We start from the raw sequence: 18907 nt of genomic DNA, 5'->3' as shown, positions 1-18907 counted from the left end.
AGACAAATTTGGTGTTCCAACCTCTTGTATTTTCAGATTTCCATCACACCTGCTGATGATCAGTACTCTAGTATACTCTCCCATCTGTATGAAGTCCCAAAATGTGTTATTTTACTTGTCCAGACACTTCCATACAGGCACCTCCTTACAATGTGGAGCCATTGAATATGGGCTATACAAATACAATTCCAGCCTCTTGTATTTTTGGATTTCCATAACACCATTCAAACCTTATCTATTAAAGGTTTGGTGTGTAGAATTTAGTGACATCTAGTGGTGATGTTGGATGTTGCAGCTAAATACCCCTCACCCCTTCAAAACTAGAAAAATTCAACACAGCTCAATGTGTTAAAAAAAAAAGCCAATGAGACCATAGAAGTCCGCCATGATGGATGTTTTGCTAATTTGAATTCATTGAAAAACAGTGATGTGACATCTTCTTTTTGGTTTTTCACCCTATCAACACAACATTTGGTACACCGCATAGTGAGACAAAGATACACATTTCTCTTATAAATGAGCTGAATCGGTCAAAAAACATGACTGCAATTAACCAACACATTTTTGAAAGGGGAGAGGCTTAACAGGTCATTGGCCATAACTCATCAACATTTGGTCCAATCATCATCATCAAACTTAGTAGATATGTTTGTGTCGTGTACAGGAACAGGCGGAGCAAAGCATTTAGAGTTTTGCCCATAGGGGGTTCTAAAATCTCCCAAAATCTATAGCGCAGCAACCACTAAACCATATTCACCAAATTTGATAGGGATGCTCTAGGGGCAACTAGAAAAGTACATATACAGTGCCGAATTGATTGGCAGAAGTGGGCCTATCCAAAATTTACATATTTTGGGGGGTTTCTTTGACAAATTTTAGGCTAGAAACATAAAAATTGGTACAGCCATTGGAAATGTTGTACAAGTAATGCACAATAAAATTGAGCCCAATCAGCCACTTGGTGGTGCTATTACATTTGACAGGCCACACGCCTCACACAGTTTGTCCGATTGACCTAAAATTTCACATACAAGCCCAGCTCAATGTGTTCTACAAAAAAGCCTCCTGGACCATAACTGTCCGCCATGATGGATTTTTGCTTATTTGCATAAATTAAAAAGCAGTAATGTCAAATCTCGTTTTTTGTTTTTTCAACCAATCAACACTAAATTTAGTATAGAGCATTGTGAGACTGAGATACAAATTTCTATTAAAAATGATCACGATTGGTCAACAATCACAGCTGTTAACAACCATAAACTTTTGCCAAGGACAGGGCTTAGAGGGAAATTGGCCATAACTCTTGATTGACATAAATATTGACATATTTGTCCAATCACTGTGAAAATATTGAAATAGGTTTATATCGTATGGTAAAATAGGGGTGTTTAAGAATTTTGCGTTTTGCCCATAGGGTGCACAAAAAAATACCAAAAACCGTCCTATTGAGCAGCTTCCTCTTATTGAGCTACTTCTTCCTATTGAGCTGCTTCCTCTTATTGAGCCGCTTTTCCCCCATTGAGCTACTTCTTCCTATTGAGTTACTTCCTCTTATTGAGCTGCTGCTTCCTCCTATTGAGCGAATTAAGGCTCGAACCTGCTCATTGCCGTTTGCCTCTATATTTTTTTATTCAATTTCTGCTAATAGATCCCTTCACCTAATCTTACACAATGAACCTTTAAGTTATATTGGTGCCACATCCATAGTATGGGTTAAATACTTTGTGTTCGATGATCTGAGACTGTCTCGATCCAGCACTGTCATTAAAACTGCAAACCATCCATCTCACGTCTGAATTCAACCGTCCTCATTGAGATGCGCCTCCATCATTATATAAAGAAATAACTCGGGCTATCACATTTCCAGCCTCAAGACAAATGTGCGACATGAAGAGCTAACCTACTAATAATTGTAGTTCAATAGCACCTATTCGTTATTACAAGGGTACTGTATGAGGTAATTACCATTATAGTATATTTAAGTATAAATTGCCTATTTATTAAAGTCTCATAATGCTAAGAAAACAATATAACACTTAAAATAGTCCATGGAGTGCAGTCCACTAAGATCTATTAGTATAGCTGTGTTTTCACAGTCAACACCTTACCTTGTACATGTACTTAGCGAGTTTTGTTTGTATTGTATTATTTCAGGGGTCGGGAGTTACAGTCTTTAGTATGGAGTTTCTATTCTATTTTTATTAAAAGAAAGTCGACTTAAATTTTGAGATTGCCATCTTCACGTTAGATTCTTTAATGCTTTTGCCACAAAACCTGAGCGCACACCAACAGTTTTGAACAGGAGCATAGAAAATGTGTACATGAGCAGGAGCTATGCGAAAGAGAGGGCAGAGGTGTAAAGAGAAAACATGAAAATAAATCTGATCGTGAACTGAAGAAATAGTGCTGTTAAAATGAAAGATCACGATCTTCAGGACAGACCCTATCTCCATATGAGTGAGACTAAATAAATGGCCATGGGTTTTCTCAACAACTCAATTGGGTCTGAGGAATGGGTCAAAAGATACATGGTCAGGGTTTATTAGTGCCGCTAGAGAAAAGCCTTTGAAATCAAAATAAAAAAAGCTTCTTTCTCTGGACGGCGTAGGTATGCAACTATGCATTTACAATTCAATTCATTTTGTGGATCCTTTGAAGTAAAGAAGCAATCTTCTTATAAACAAGACAAACAAGATCTATGACTGAACAACCACAATGCTTTCTCTATGTTTTAATCTGTTTTAGCCACAGGTTTTTAGGCGGAATTTGTAATGTAGGTGCTGTGTCTATCTTTGCCATTGAAACATATTTTAAAAAAGTATTTCTTCACTATATCGAGGTCAGAGATTGTTCTGATAAAAGGTTTATCAGTTCAAAAGTCTACAAACTTAAACTATTTCAACAAGAAATGGGAGAGTGAAATGTCTGAAGATGACTTGAATAATATGAATAAGAGAGACAACATTTAATGCAACAGAGAATCCTTTTCGAACCTATTCAAGACAGATAATAGCTCTCCAGGACAGACCTATTACTATTGGCAGGATGGTAAAATTGCAATAAAAATGATTGCTATGGAGTTCCAGACATTTTCCCTGAGCATAGACCAAGACAATGACTTGTGACACAAAATGGACATCTTTCTTAGTATACTCTGTTGCAGCTATCAATAACGTTTGCCCTCCAACCAAGACTGGCTGGACAACATTTATGAAATACTGAAAAAGAATATGTTTTATTTAAATACAAACATTGATGTTGAAACACGTATGTACGTTGCCACTGGGTTCACCATTATGACATACCTGTGCAGACTTTTCATCAGATGTGCTGGTTGCTTCTGTGGTATCTTTGACAAAGTAGTTTTCAACAATGTCACTCTGTTTGTAGTCCTGGTGGCACACTGTACACCGCATGACATTCACTGAAGATAGAAGAGACAGAACATGAGTCAAACATGGTGCAAAGGAAAATGGAAACAAAGCCAAATAAACCAGCACTGTTGAGAAAAAGCACAATTTTAAACTACAATTAGAAGGCCTCTAACGCCTGAAGCTAAGAAGTGTCCTGTTTCAAATAAAAAATAATTAATAAAAGGCCTTCAGCAAGATCTTCAGCTCATTTCCATAATTTCCTTAAGGTCAATTCCTGTTATTAAAAATTTCGTGGGACACCAGCCGCCTATTCGTGGTGGCTAATTGATTTAGCACTTATTTCCAGAAGATTCAATCTTGTCATCCCTGGCATTTTTATTAGAATATTAAATCACACAGCCAAACAACGACGACTGTTTCACTTAATCACTTTAGTTGGGACTTTTTAAATGGAATTACCGCTGTAATCATACAACCCGACCAATAATGAGTTCAGTGAATTAAATTTGCCACTTGTTTCCTAAAGTCTTAATATGAGGCACAAGATTAAACTTCACATAAATATTTTAGTCAGCATTATATGTTGCCCCTCTGGTAACTCATAAAGCCATAAATTCAAGCCAGCCAGCGGAGGTAAAAACCAGTGTAAGCTGGTTTTAGCCAGTCTACACTGACTCAAGCAGCACACAGCCGGTTTGTGTGAGCTCCAGCTGCTACACACACACCAAAAAAATGGATCGCACATCTGTCACTTTGAACCCCCAACCCCACCCCCCAACAAACACCTACAAAAAAAATGCATCATACAGCTGTCACCCCACACACACACACACACACACACACACACACACACACACACACACACACACACACACACACACACACACACACACACACACACACACACACACACACACACACACACACACACACACACACACACACACACACACACACACACTAAATTAGGTTATTGCTTTTCCAAATATTCACTATCACTCATTATAATATGAAAACCACAATCAAGCTTTGGCTTTAATAAATATGCCTAAATATATATATGTACATTTAAAATGAAATGGCAATTTGGGGATAGCAGAATATATCTCTTGGTTACATTTAATTGCCCTTACACAATAAAGTCACATATAATGCTAAAATAAAAAAAGACTTGTATTTTTCAGGTTAACACACACACACACATGTCTAACACGTGTGCTGCAGATGAAACATTCTTAAGACACATGTGACTTATATTTAAGAAGAACAACGTGTTGCACTAGAAGCTGCCACCAGATGCTACAAATGAAAAGTAGAGAGGAGGAATGAATGAATTATGAATTTCGTCAGTCTGAGAAGGAAACAACGAAGTTGTTTCATGTGACGGTTAAGAACTCAACAAACTCACCAGGATTTTAAATTTTCATCATTTAACAGCACTCAAACTGATCATCTATTCTGTGTAATTAGCATTGTTTCAGATAACATTATTAGACAGCCTTCCTTTGACCAGGTAGAGCACAGGGCTTGACACTATACCCTGGCTAAATTGTGACAGGGGTCAAGATGACATCATTTGTAATCCTTTATGAAAATCAATGATACAAATCTAGTTACTAACAAACCTTTTGGAGGATATAAGTGTTGACGTAGAGGTGGTAGATTTATAAAAAATATTTAGTTTAAAAAACTGAGGAGAGTCATGTGGAAAATATGTTGAGCAGTTCATTATTACAAGAACTGAGAGGCACCCTCTACCAACAACTACTCATTTATTAAAGGTAAATTGAAAAATCCCCCTAGAACAGAATATATTCCAGTTTTACCCCAAAAACTATAAAAGTTATCTAAATACAATTCAGACCATGTGACACTGAATCTCTTCTGAGACCAAAACTAATGCGGTTCCTGAAAATAGCTTTGATAGCATGTGTAGTAAAACTGTATATTAAGCTTTGTGGCAGGTACTTCAAGGAGGAAAAACTCTACACAAGTAGCTAAAAACTGGAGAAACAAGGGGTAATATGAGACGTCACCACGAGAGCCCCTTCTTTGAACTTGAAATACGACACAGATTTGTAGACTGATAGACTGCAAGTACTCAGGTCAGTTTTCAAAGGATTTTGTGGTGCAGCCCGCAGTAAAATTATTCTGCTGTTGTGGGTCACATAAACATGAAATTAGTCCAGACACCTTCCAGTATATCATCAGTAGAGCTCTTGCCAGGTATCTGACAATTAGGCTTTCCAAAACTGTACTTACATAACAGCGCCTACTTGGCAGACTGTGTGATATGTGCATCGTTTAAAGAATTTGAGGCAGCCAACATATTGGTAAGACAGGTTTATGTATCCACTTTCACAGTGTTGGAAATTATACTGATTGGCATTCACAAAAAACCTAAGAACTTTAGATCATATCTTGGATTATTACTTTCATATCCCATAGTTATCACTTTTGTTATTAATTTCGCTGTAATGGAATTTGAAGATCAGGATTTTATACGTACAAGAAAAGATCCCCTAATAACAAGAAAATCTCTAAAAATAATTAGGACAGCAACATCCCAGAATTGTATTTTAGTGCCATATAGACACATGAACAACATGCTGTTAACTTGTTCAAAACCATTATTTTTTATATTTCCATGTGTTTATATTTTATGTTTACATTTCTTTTACCGATGTGTATGTTTATTATATCCCTCTTGTTGTTGTAACACTGCAGATTTCCCCATCGTGAGACAAACTTGCACATTATCTGTGTAACGTATACCAATCATATAATTCCACAAGTATGCCTCTAATTGTGAATTCTACCCATTTATACATATGCTTACAAACCATCTTCAAATTCATATCATACCGAATACTAATGTGAATTAGTCCCTTTTTATGTATAGATACATTTTTATAGTTATATTATATTGAGTATACTGATTTCTTTAAACAACACTGAATTCCTACCCATTTATGTATATGTATATAAAATAGCATTTTATACTCATTCATTTTGCATATCATACCTACCGATATACTTTAAAAAGTCTATATATATATATATATATGTCTATTTCACTATCTCCTTATACCAATGCACAAACACAGTATGCATCATTGTGTGATCATCCTGTGCCTATGCACTTTACTCAAGCAAGTACATTTTCTCTACAAATATTTAAAACCGTAGTGACAGGTGTATATTATGTACATATTCTCTGCATTTTTGCTTGATTTAATTTTGTATTTAATTTGATTGACTATCTTATTCTCTTATCTACCTCATTCTTACTATCTTCTGCTGTAACAAGTGAACGTCCCCTGCGTGGGATCCATGAGGTTTATCTTACCTTACCTTATCGTAAAGGATCTACTTTTCTTATTTTACGACATGTGGATCCAGTTGGAATACTGAATTACTTTGTGTCTCCATCAATAATTACTTTCTACAACAGTCTAGCTTTTCAGGGGGTTCATAGTATCTTTGCAATATGCAGAGGTGTATTATCAGTTTGACTAGTTTTATGAGCAACCATTCATGTTCATGTCATATAGTTGAAAATTTACTGATATGTGTTAAAGATAATTACAAGACATATAATACTATATATCTTAGTGTGAGACCCAGATGGACAAATTTAGAAGACACTGAAAGTATGTCAATTTAATATTGGCTGCCTATATTGACCATGGCAACTATGATAAATTACAATGTGGTGTCTGTTCCAAATGGTTTTGACGTATCATTGCTCAGTTTTTATACATTTCACATTACCAATAAAAGGGAGCATGGCCACACATTTGCTAGTAATAAAGCTCTACATTTGCATTTAATTTAGAACATATATATTTAAAGTTAGATTTATATTCATATATTCATTCATACATAAGATAATATATGAATTTGTGCTACTGCAGAAAACTACTCTTGGAAAAGTAATGAATTATTTAACATGAAAGTTTGAAAGACTGACCATTGAAAATTGTTTCGTTTTTTTACATTTTGCAATTACATGTGTAGAAACTGAGCAGGATAAAGACCATACAACGTTTTACAAAGAGCGCTCCGAACCCCAGCAGTCCTTTTCCCAATCTAACCTAAGCAGATAGAACTGGTATAGGATGCCAAATGTGGGGGGGATTGTGTGCCCTGTGGTTGTGGGCTATCTGCATATTACCCAAATATTTAGCTTTACATTCAGGGAGACATTTACATTTATATTTAACATTTACATGTATATTTACATTTATATTTCATATTTAGATTTCAGATTTAGATGTAAAATTTAACATTTACATATAGATATAACATTTAACTTATATACAACATGAATTTCTGTCTGTATGAGGAGAATTAGCTAAATGTGAAGAAAGTGATCTAAATATTTGAAATATACCAGCGAAATAAATTGTGGATTAATATTTACATTTGGCCCCCCCATCGTCTGCATGCTGTTAGTCTCTGTTTATGTGCATTGGGGAAGAAGTGATAAACAGCAGCACCAATGGCGGCTTACAGGGGGAGGTGGGAGTGTACAGACACCTTCCTCTGTGCGATGCTTCCTTGTCGGTAAGCAAGTGTGTTTAGATTCTAATATCAACACCTCCAAGTGTCACCAGTTCCCTGAAGTCATCTCTGCACCCATTAAGTCAACTCTGACCTGATCACACCAATTGATGCAGACTAACATGGGGTGACAGAGCAGAGTTCCTGCTCACAGGTGGATCCAGCTCTTAAAAACTCACCTATGTGCGTGTCTGTTTGCCCGTGCGGACCAGGGACCTGCACGCTGATCTGTCTCTCCGGTTGTGGGATACATTTTAGGCAAAACGAGTGAAGACAAGGCAGAAGTTTGGGTTCACAGTCTCGGCTCTGGAGACTTTGTTTACACACTGCGCACGTATCCAGCAGATTAATGGGAGTGGATACCGGCGTGGCCGCTGGAGCGGTAGGAGGGGGGGACATTTCTGTAGCGAGTCCGCCGGAGGAAGCATCCCCGGCGGTCGGAGCTTCAGCTGCCGATGGCTCTGCGCTGGAACCGTTGGTCCCCGTTGGACTCGCGGCGTTGCTAGCGCGACCGTTTGATTCGGCTCCAGCACTAGCGCCGCTGCTAGCGTCTCCCCCGTCGCTGGTGGGTGTCGGTGCCTCCTTAATGTTTTCATTGGGCTCTGTTTCCTCGCTGCCCTTTACGTCCGCCTCTATGACTATCACCGCGTTCTCCTCCTTCGTCTCCGGCTGCTCGTTGTCCTGGGCTGAAGGCACTGAGTCCGAATTACTGGAGGGTTTCATATCCTCCTCGTCTTTGTTGTCCGCCATCTTCCTTCCTCTTTGAACCGCTGCACGTCCTGCGTAACTTCTCGAGCCAGGAGTACGTAGGCTTACGTCGTGACGTCAGCTTGACGTCACTTTGTTTATTTGCTCTGCTTGGTCGTTTTTTAGTTGTTTTTTTCTTTTCTCTCCTCTTATGTTTATTTTATACATTCTTTTTGACATTATATATAAAGTTACTATTTTTTAAGAAAATTGTATTTCACTGTACTATTGTATTTAACTGTACTGTCACCATAGCTGGTTATTTTCTGTGTTGAGCCCATATCTGCAATGTTTGTTTCACATGATTCAGCTAAAAGCTAATGTATTCTTAAATAAGACTGAATTATACGTTCAGTTTGTGTTGACATTACACAAGTGTTGAGTTGTATCAATTTTTTTCCCAATTTACTATACCAGAGATGTTAAAATACATATTTATCTATGTTATATGATAATTGGTCCATGCATGAAGTGTAATATTTCATTTGTCATGAAGAATGAAGATGTGTGATGCAATTCAGCACAACTCCGAGTCAGTTTGTGTAGCCTGGTGGTGGGTGTTTATTGATTTTGAATCAATCAATCAATCAATCAACAAATCACTCAAATTGTATTTGTATAGCCCATATTCAATGGCTCCACATTGTAAGGAGGTGTCTGTATGGAAGTGTCTGGACAAGTAAAATAACACATTTTGGGACTTCATACAGATGGGTGTACTAGAGTACTGATCATCAGCAGGTGTGATGGAAATCTGAAAATACAAGAGGCTGGAACACCAAATTTGTCTTTGTGTATTTTAATAGGGGATTTCTGCAGAAAGGATCAACACAGACAGTCACGGGGATCTCAGAGTGAAGATGCAGAACAGTCAAATACAAGGATCTTATATAGGAGAACTAAAGCTGTTTGTCTGAGCCAGTTCAGACTGGTTCTGTAGGCGCAGTTTAAGACAGGAATCAAGACACAGAAAACTGATTTACATATGTTTCCTTTGGAGATAAAGCAGACATAAATTCAGTTATTTGGGGAGTAAATAAGTAATAACAAGGTCATAAAGGTTTCAGGTCATAAAAGTTCAGATCATAAACAGTTCAGGTCATAAAAGTATTTAGCCAAGTTATATATGTATTTAGACAGGTCTGCAACCTTTCAACTACATAATAGGTTTCAACCACATTTAGTTTTTTTTCCACTACACAGGTTACTGTGTGGTTTGGATGGACATGAAGAGAATAATAAAGATGATACTATCTATAACAGAAGTTAAGAGTGTCTGTCTTTCATATGAGTCAGTTCATGAAAGAGGATTAAATTAGATAATACCCTCTTAAAGTGAAAAACAACTTGAACAAGTCGAGATGTATTATACTTCATGCATGAACTGCATGACTTTTAATGCTATATTGGAAAGACTGTCTGGTGAACAATATTGCAAAGTGTCAAGGATAATACAGTTCAACTGCGAATTGAGAGAAAAAATTCATTAAATAAAATATAATGAATAAACCGAGAAACCATTGAAAAGACCTGACAGGTATATGGGATAAAGCTGAATTAGCATTTAGATTTAACATTTAGATTTTAATATTTAGGTTTAACATTTAACATTTAGATATGACATTTAACATTTGGATTTAGAGCAAAAAAAATATCTGAGTCCACATGCACACTTTGAGCACATGCAGAGGCATCTAAGCACAAGTGGGGGCTATTTGAGTATGAGTGCGGTGAAAGCTTATGTTCAGATCGTTATATCTGAACATGAAATCAATAAGTCCTGTTTTCAAACTGAAAGACCAAACTCTCGAATAAATATAAGGAAAAACATAGGGATGTAGTCTTAAACAAACAGGGCAGAAATATGCTGTGAGCAAAGAGAGCACAGAGAGGCAACATGATTCTGCCAAATGTGAAGAAATTCCCTAAGGCTGTTTCTGAGATATCCAATCCAAGAAAGGCATGGATGTGAGGTCACTGTTAACTTGACCTTTGACTTCTGCCGCCCATTTCCTAATCAGTTCTTCCTTCAGTCCACGTAAATGTTTGTGTCAGATGAAACTCCCTCAAGGTGTTCCTGACATATTGCATTCACAATGATATGAGGTCACCCTGACCTAACCTTTGACCCCTGGAATCTAATCTCTTCATCTTTGAATCTAAGCGAAGACTGGTCAGAATTTGAAGAAATTCCCTAAAGGCAGATTTGAGATATCATGTTCAAGAGACCAAAGACATTTGTGTCTGGACTTACAACCCTTAACATAATCTCTCTGGCCATTGGCTGCCGCTGGCTTGGAGGCATAAAAACTAATATAATGCAGTAGAGAAAAGGGAATAACTGAAAAAGCACAATGTTTTTCCTATAAAGTACCCACCAGTGTATGATTGACAGAGTAAAAGGTTAAAGATGAGCCCAATACAACCAACTACAACATACAGAACCACTTTATACATCCATTATAATAATCCAATGACTGCATTTACTTTTGATACATTGGCTACGGTTTGTTGCTCATACTTCTGTATTTTTTCTTAAGTAAAATATTGAATGTATTACTGAATGGAGTGGTTTTATACTATGATATTACTACTTTATTCAAGTAAATTATTTAAATGCTTACAGTTTAAGCAAACATTTTTGTGAAATAGAAAAAGAGGGAAAAAGATTAGCAGCTAAATGCAGCAGAGGAAACTGCTGACAACACAGCAGCCAGTCGTAACACCATGAATTACCATAATGAAAGCTGACTGGTTGAGAGGGAGAGCTCACAGTCCAATAGTGAATATTGGCCTTGGTGCCCTCGCACTGTGTTTTTTTGCCACGTGTGCACTTTTTGTAGTGATGTCAACAATGGTGCATTACGGTGCACGAGACTTCAAGGATGCATGGATTTAAAATTTAACCTTTTGACCCCCCCAAAATGGGAGCAATAAAAAACAATGAAGAATTTGCTACAGGAACTGATGATGTCCACATGCTACCCACCCAAAAAGACTTGTCAAACACAGATGAGTCTTTTAAAATATCCATCCATTAACCTAAGAGGTACATCAGGTCAGTCTAACTACTGTTTTATTTTCTCTCTTTAAGCTCAAATGTCATAATATTAAGAGTTATATGAATACGTTAGATAATATATCATCCCTATAGACTTGGACACAGCTGAAATAGAAACATTTGTTGAAGGTGCACATGCATTAATACATTATTTTCCTTCGATTTACAATTCCAACACAAAATACAAGTTCTAGTCTGTAAAGAAACATAGCGTCTACACATTTCATGATCAAAAAGGATCAGGGAGATGAGGAATTTTACATTACCGATTCCATTTCATCATAAATCCCACTGGTTTACCACATATAGTCTTCTAGTGCTTTTAACTGCCTTCTGTGTATGTGTGTGCTTCTATGCAAACATAAACACACACAAACAGCCTATACAACAAATGAAAAATATTAAAAAATAAACAGCACTCATTAAGCTCATATCATTCAATGTTTTGGTCTTTATTTATTAATTAATTAATTAAACAACATTTAAAATGATTCCCAGAGAATTCCACAGTTTGATTGCAAATATGGTGTTTATGTTGCTTTAATGTTTATCGACATTTAAGAATAATGCAACTTAGTACAAAGAAAATACCTTCACCACAGTATCTATATCTACACTGTAAACTAATTTTCAACCCATTTAACTATGCAATTACTCTTTGGTGTCTGTGAAATTCAATGGTTCATGTGCCATCCATCATGTTCATTCTGTTTCACAATATTTAATCATGTTTATTCATTATTACTTCTACTGATGTCTATTTTTCTGTCGTCTTTGCTACTGCAACACAGCAAATAGCACAATCGTGGTATAAATAAAAGGATCATTTTATTTTATCTTATCTTATCTACCTAATTGGTTATTTTCAGCTTTGCACCTGACTGCACTTCCATTCCACGCCACTAGATGTCACGAGTAAAAATCTCAAGGCCTTTTCAAATACGGATTTTATTTTGAAGGTCGGACCGGAAATCCTGGCTGTTGTTAGTTAGCTGTTAGGGGAAGTGTCTCAGCTAAGAGACGTTTTATAAGTTCAATAAACTCTACAATATAGACTAATTGGTAATGGCCGGGACGGCGTCAGTCGCTGGTGAAGTGTTTGTCGATGCTTTGCCATATTTTGACCAAGGTTACGATGCAGCAGGTGTCCGGGAAGCGGTGAGTAAACCGGGACTTCCTTTGAATCAGACCGGGAATCTGCTCTATGCTAACCGCAGCATGTTAGCTTAGCCAAGCATGCTATACCCACAGATGGAAATGACACACTGAAATTTAACTTTTTAATATGTCATTCTGCAAATAAAAACACATTCAAATAAGTACTATGTTTTATATATTGGATCTATTCCGGCTAGTAGTGTTTCACTGAAGCTTACAGCTCACTGGCACCAGGAGTGGATATATATATATATATATAACGTGAGTACAGTCAGTGAAGAAGCAAACTCATTACAAATAATGACATAATAACAGTTAGTTAGTCAGGTTCCTTTTTATGATAGAAATCAACGTGGTATTGATTCTTATTTGCTTTTGTAATGTTTCATGTACTAGTAAATAGAGGATGCTTTCAAACACCGAGCCATGAATAGTTTTAATGTATCACTCAATTTCAACCTGAGCAAACATAGAAAAATCTCATAACAAACTAATACTCTGCACATGTTTTATTATCCCAGAATGATCTGACTCCAGACTCCTGTTGAGATCAGGGCTCTGTGGGGTCAGATCATCTGCTGCAGGACTCCTTGTTCTTCTCCCTGTAGATAGTTCTGTATGGGTATGGGAGACCAATCAGATCCCTCCGGCCATGACTGTATGGTGTGATAGACAAGAACCTAAGTTTTGACACTGCACTGTAAACTAGGGCTGAACGATATGGCCATAACTGATAAAGATAGAAATGTTCATATCAGTTCAAAGCAATAATTATCATGATAAATTCCACATTATTATTTATTTTAGGTTTAAATACCGATTTTTGCTCCTAAGTGTAGGAGTGAAGGTTTTGTTTTTAAAATTCTTTACGACCAGAGACAGCCAAACATTTCTCACATCTGAGGTAGATCAATAATGTGTTATAACTCCTCACTGTGCTTGCACGCTGCATAAGCAATATATCATTGTATATTGAAAGTTCTGTTATATTCCTATAGATGAAAATGATATAGGGGTAATTATTGATATTGTTTTGTTGTCCAGCCCTACTGTAAACACAGTGTCTTTGGCTTTTGTTAGGCACCGGCCCTCACACAGATCTTTTTCACAGCAGACATCCTGTATTACCTTTGCACATAAAGCTTTTGTGTTGTTAATAACATTAATGAAGGCTTTTGGATTTATAAGGAGGCACACTGCATTCAACAAAGGGGAAGAAATTAAACTCTTATCTCGTAATTATGACTTTTATATCCTAATCATGTATCATGGTAATGCATCCTAATAGGCCCGCATGCTAAGAAACAGAGCCTTGGCACCTCTACGAATGCAGCAACCAATAATTTTATGTTACTAATGTTAATTTTTTCTGCCATGACATGGCAAAAATGTTTGGCTATGAAAAAAGGCCCATCAACTCCATTCAGATATTTGTCAAATTAATGTGATTTTAGTTCCTACCAGACAGTCACCTCAGAAAAGGACTTCAGAACTTTTATTAATGCTCAAGTGCACCTACGATAGACAATTCTTTTTCTACTCCAAATAAGTAATGTAGACTTCAATCATTGACACATTTTGATGTGCGAGCTGAAATACTGCAGGTTCCTTTTCGATGTGTCAATAGACTACACTATTCCGCTAGCTTCTTCAAAAGCAGTGAGCTGGTGTTGATGAAAGAATGATGTTCACATTATGCAAATATTTATGCGTTGCTGCACACATATCAGTTCCTTGTCACATTGATATAATTTAAATTTATTTAAATTATCTCACTAGAGACCAGATCCCTTCAACAGAGTTTACTATCAGCCAACATTATATGCCGTAAAAGAACAACATAGACTTCAAAAAGAGCACCAGAATTGGGTATTAAGATAGTTGACTTTATTTGAGATACCACTAAACTCCTATGACACTCCCACAGCAATGCAGAGCACAGTATACGATGTCTGTGAAGATTTCTTCTGTCTTAAAAACAGAATGTGTCCGAGTCTTTCGGTTCATGATCAGGCTTGTTAAGTTTGGATGCCTGTGTTAGGCGGAGGTGATTGAGTCGCATCATTTGAAAAGGGTTTACTGAAGCGGCACATTGACGCTCTGCAGTAAGCTGTTTCACTACCAATTGAAAACAGTGGGTGCATTTGTCAATTTAGTGTGACGCACATCATATTCCCTCTTTATTCCTCTGCTCCTCATTACTCCCTTCGCCTACAAAAATGATAATAAAAATGAAGTCCCTCACTCCTGACACCTCCAATAGACATCAACATCATCAATGACAGCGAATTAAAATTGTCTTGAAAACTCCATAAATAATCCAGGTTTATTATTTCAATACTACATGTATCATCATGTCATAAATCTGTCATGGTAATAGCCTCAGGCTGCATCTTCCCTTATGTCAATAAGAGTGTATAAAAACCAAAAGTTAGGTGAAATACACACTCTAGGCTGTCGTATATTACCTTCTGTGGTCTTAGTCAGGTGAAAGAAGTTATGTGTGCTAAAAGAGTCCCTTTTCCCAATTAAAGATGACATGACTGTGATGAGTGTACCTTCAGTCAGACAGATATAAAACCACGAGTAAAATTAGCTTGTGAAGCCTTTTTATAATCCACTGACCATAGGCTCTATATAAAGATGGACGACAGGGCTGCTACCCAAAAGTGTAACCAAATCGTCTGGATTGGTGGCTGGCTGCAGTATAGGTCATGAATCTTGCCTCCTCTATGTTGACAGATGGGACATGGAGCAAAAAGTCAAAGTACACATCAAATACATTCTTTTTAAAGATGATATCTGTCATTTTATGTAGTTCTTATCACATGGATGTGATTGGGTTTAATTAGTTGTGATACAAATAGGATGAAACGTCATGATTGACAGCTGAGAGAGACTGACTTGCGATTGGTTGATTGGGTTTATCTTTATATATGCCACAGACTCTCAGGACTGCTTGACACATCACATAATTGCCTGTGTTAGGCCTTAATGCTGTTTCAGAGAATTTGCCAGTCTGCCAAAATATAAGATTATGGAAAATGTTAAAAATCGATTGGTAGTTAACCAATTAATTATCTGCCCTTCAGCTTAAAGGGATAGTTCACTGAAAAATGAAAATTCACTCATTATCTACTCACCACTATGCCGATGGAGGGGTGGGTGAAGTGTTTTGAGTCCACAAAACACTTTTGGAGTTTCAGGGTTTCAGTGTTGCAGCCAAATCCAATACAATTAAAGTAACTGGGAACACCTTCTTCAAACAGAAAAAAACATAAACCGCACCTGTCCTTTTAAGTTTGAAAATCAGCTGTACCAGTCAATGTTGAGTTTTGGTACAAAGGGAAAAAGTTAATTTTCTGGAAGCGCCAGTGCTTTTCCTGTGCACAGTCTTGATTCTCCTTTGGCCTCTAGGCTGCAGCGTTGGTTGAGGAGGAGACCAGAAGATACCGACCTACCAAGAACTACCTGAGCTACCTGTCCACCCCTGACTTCTCTACTTTTGAGGTGACAACTCCTCAGACCTCCCAAACCTTCTCCATGGCTTTGGCCAGTGCTTCGACAGAAATAAACAGCCTTTCTTTTGTCTTGTCACCCTTCAGACAGAAATCATGAGGAATGAATTTGAGCGACTTTCGGCTCGACAGCCCATGGATCTCCTGAGCATGAAGAGGTAAACCTTACACACTGCAGGGGCCTGTGCTGGGGCCTCTTTATAGTTTGGACAAGAGCTGTGCTTTTTCCTTTTGACATACAAACAAATTATATGTGCACTACATTGAAATATACTACTTATTGAGTTGCTGCAATGTTTTTACTGACATATTTTCAGGGTTTCTGTTGGGTTATAAAAAGTCTAATTTGAATAAAAAAAAGTTGTAGATCTGTTAAAATATTACGTACTAAGTATAGGTAGGTTTATGTTAATGTTCATATCATGCTATTTCCATTGCCCTCAAATGTTTTAGTTGCGTGCATAGTTTGAAATGTATCTGTGTGTTCTTTCTCAAGGATACAGATATACTAGCACGCTGTAATCAACTACAAAAAAATACCTATATGGAACTGAGTCTATGGATTCTTACCGTCTGCCTGTAGTTTGACAGATTGTTTATTGTTATTGTTTTGAGGGTTATTCTCTGCTTGGCTACTTCATTTTGTGATTCAAATTTTTTGTGGTAAATCTTCTCTGTGGTTGTGGAAGTGATTTCCTGCCAGTGCTCATTGTAAAAAAACAATATTTGAATACAACTTTAAGTGACACATTATATGATTTCAACAATAATTGATAGATTACAGCTTCAAGTATAACTCCACTGTATTGTAAAGCAAAGAATAGGTCTCTTTTTCTATCTCATTCACAATTTTTTTGCTCTGTGGCTCCAGATGTTGATGATTTCATGACTTTTTTCTTCCCTGTGTAGATATGAGCTGCCAGCGCCCTCCGCAGGACAGAAAAACGACATTACAGCGTGGCAGGAGTGTGTCAACAACTCGATGGCTCAGCTTGAGCACCAGGCTGTCCGCATTGAGAACCTGGAGCTCATGTCACAATATGGAACCAACGCATGGAAAGTCTACAATGAGTATGTGACAGCGGCTTTTTATCACAGACTGTATCTCTGTGTAGAATTAGTCTAAATCTGCTCATGTGTTATTTTATCTTTCCCCTGCAGTAACCTGGCCTTCATGATTGAGATGGCACAAAAGGAGCTTCAGAAATTCAGGTTAATGATGACGGGAACATGTTTTGCATGTTAAAAATAGAATAAAACACATGTATTCACATTTTGCAGGATTTAAATTTGTTTTTTGGTCCACAGGAAGCAAATTCAGGATATGAACTGGCAGCGTAAGAATGATCAGTTGGCAGGAGGAGCCAAACTGCGAGAGCTCGAGTCCAAGTATGTTTTTCGAAGAGCTCACATGGTTGTATCGCTCTATGTAGAGAATACGCAGGTTGGATTTCCTTCTGTAAGAACATCTGTATCTGTCCCTCAACAGCTGGGTATCTCTGGTCAGCAAGAACTACGAGATCGAGCGGGCCATCATCCAGCTGGAGAACGAAGTCACTCAGCTCAGACAACAGCAGGGGGATGAGAATAAGGAGAACATCCGACAGGACTTCTAGAGTGGCTGGAGCAGCTTGCATCTTTATCAGTCGCACAGATTTCCCCTGGTTTTATGAGGCTCACTGGACTGAGAACACAGAGGAGGGAACGTTACCTGTATGGAGGAGATCTAATGTGAAACCTCACCATCTAATAACTTCAACACTCAGAAGGATCTGCCCCGAAACCTTAGTGACAACACACATTTTACAAGACCTCACACTTTGTATTCCACCTTAAAAACAGTGATGGGATATGGTATAATGCAGCTTCTTTTTTCCAAGAAACACAGCTGTTCAAAGGGAGATTATATCTCACATCAATACACTCTGGTTTTGCTGCTACAGTACAGCCAGTAGCTTATCGAGGCTAATGTTCTTTTCTTTGTGTGTTACTGTTGCAGCATTAGCATTTATGTGTGTAACAGTTCAGTTACAACAGTCTCTCTTTAAAATGTAATTTATACAAACATGCAGGTTTCAAATATTGTACATAGTTTCTGAATCAAATCTCAGTGAGCCCCACCTTGACTTCAATTTATGTATTTTTTTATGCTGTTTAATAAAGTGAACATTTCTTAATATGTCTTAGTCTGTGAATTGGATTTTTTCTCAAATAAGAAGTCATACTTCAACTATACATACTATAACCCACCTTCAGTGTATATATGTAATTCTGTTTATGCAGAATCAGGGGCTGGAGTCAGGCTTTTTTTAAATCACTTTCTGCAACGTGAGATAGGGCATTTTTACACTTGATTTCTGAGGGATTCATTCATGGATCCTGATGGAAAAGAGTCACATTTAGGGAACTGATATCTATGAGTGTGAGAAATTTGGTGCAGCGGGCCTTGGTGGAGGTATGTGCTCTCTGAGGGCCACTCTGTT

At 37.4% G+C, this 18907-nt stretch overlaps 2 protein-coding genes across 5 annotated transcripts in view; one reads left to right on the top strand and one right to left on the bottom strand.

Moving 5' to 3' along the window:
• Positions 1 to 8732, bottom strand: part of trim33 (tripartite motif containing 33) — a 28392-nt gene extending 19660 nt beyond the window's left edge. For all 4 annotated transcript variants that reach the window (XM_035159280.2, XM_035159281.2, XM_035159282.2 and 1 more), the window contains exons 1-2: positions 8120 to 8732; positions 3306 to 3424 (exon numbers count right to left, since the gene is read on the bottom strand). In XM_035159280.2, coding sequence (XP_035015171.2) covers positions 3306 to 3424; positions 8120 to 8690 — 690 coding nt within the window. In that variant the 5' untranslated portion in view covers positions 8691 to 8732. The remainder of the gene's footprint in view (positions 1 to 3305; positions 3425 to 8119) is intronic.
• A 3974-nt stretch (positions 8733 to 12706) lies between these two features.
• On the top strand, positions 12707 to 18603 carry bcas2 (BCAS2 pre-mRNA processing factor). The gene is made up of 7 exons (XM_035160229.2): positions 12707 to 12906; positions 16324 to 16416; positions 16512 to 16582; positions 17334 to 17495; positions 17586 to 17636; positions 17733 to 17813; positions 17914 to 18603. The coding sequence occupies exons 1-7, from the start codon at positions 12814 to 12816 to the stop codon at positions 18038 to 18040; spliced, it is 678 nt and encodes a 225-aa protein (XP_035016120.1). The 5' UTR covers positions 12707 to 12813; the 3' UTR covers positions 18041 to 18603.
• The last annotated feature ends 304 nt before the right edge of the window (positions 18604 to 18907 follow it).

This window comes from Hippoglossus stenolepis, chromosome 6, assembly GCF_022539355.2.
Source record: "Hippoglossus stenolepis isolate QCI-W04-F060 chromosome 6, HSTE1.2, whole genome shotgun sequence".
Taxonomy (NCBI): domain Eukaryota; kingdom Metazoa; phylum Chordata; class Actinopteri; order Pleuronectiformes; family Pleuronectidae; genus Hippoglossus; species Hippoglossus stenolepis.
This window is presented reverse-complemented; position numbering and strand designations above follow the sequence as displayed.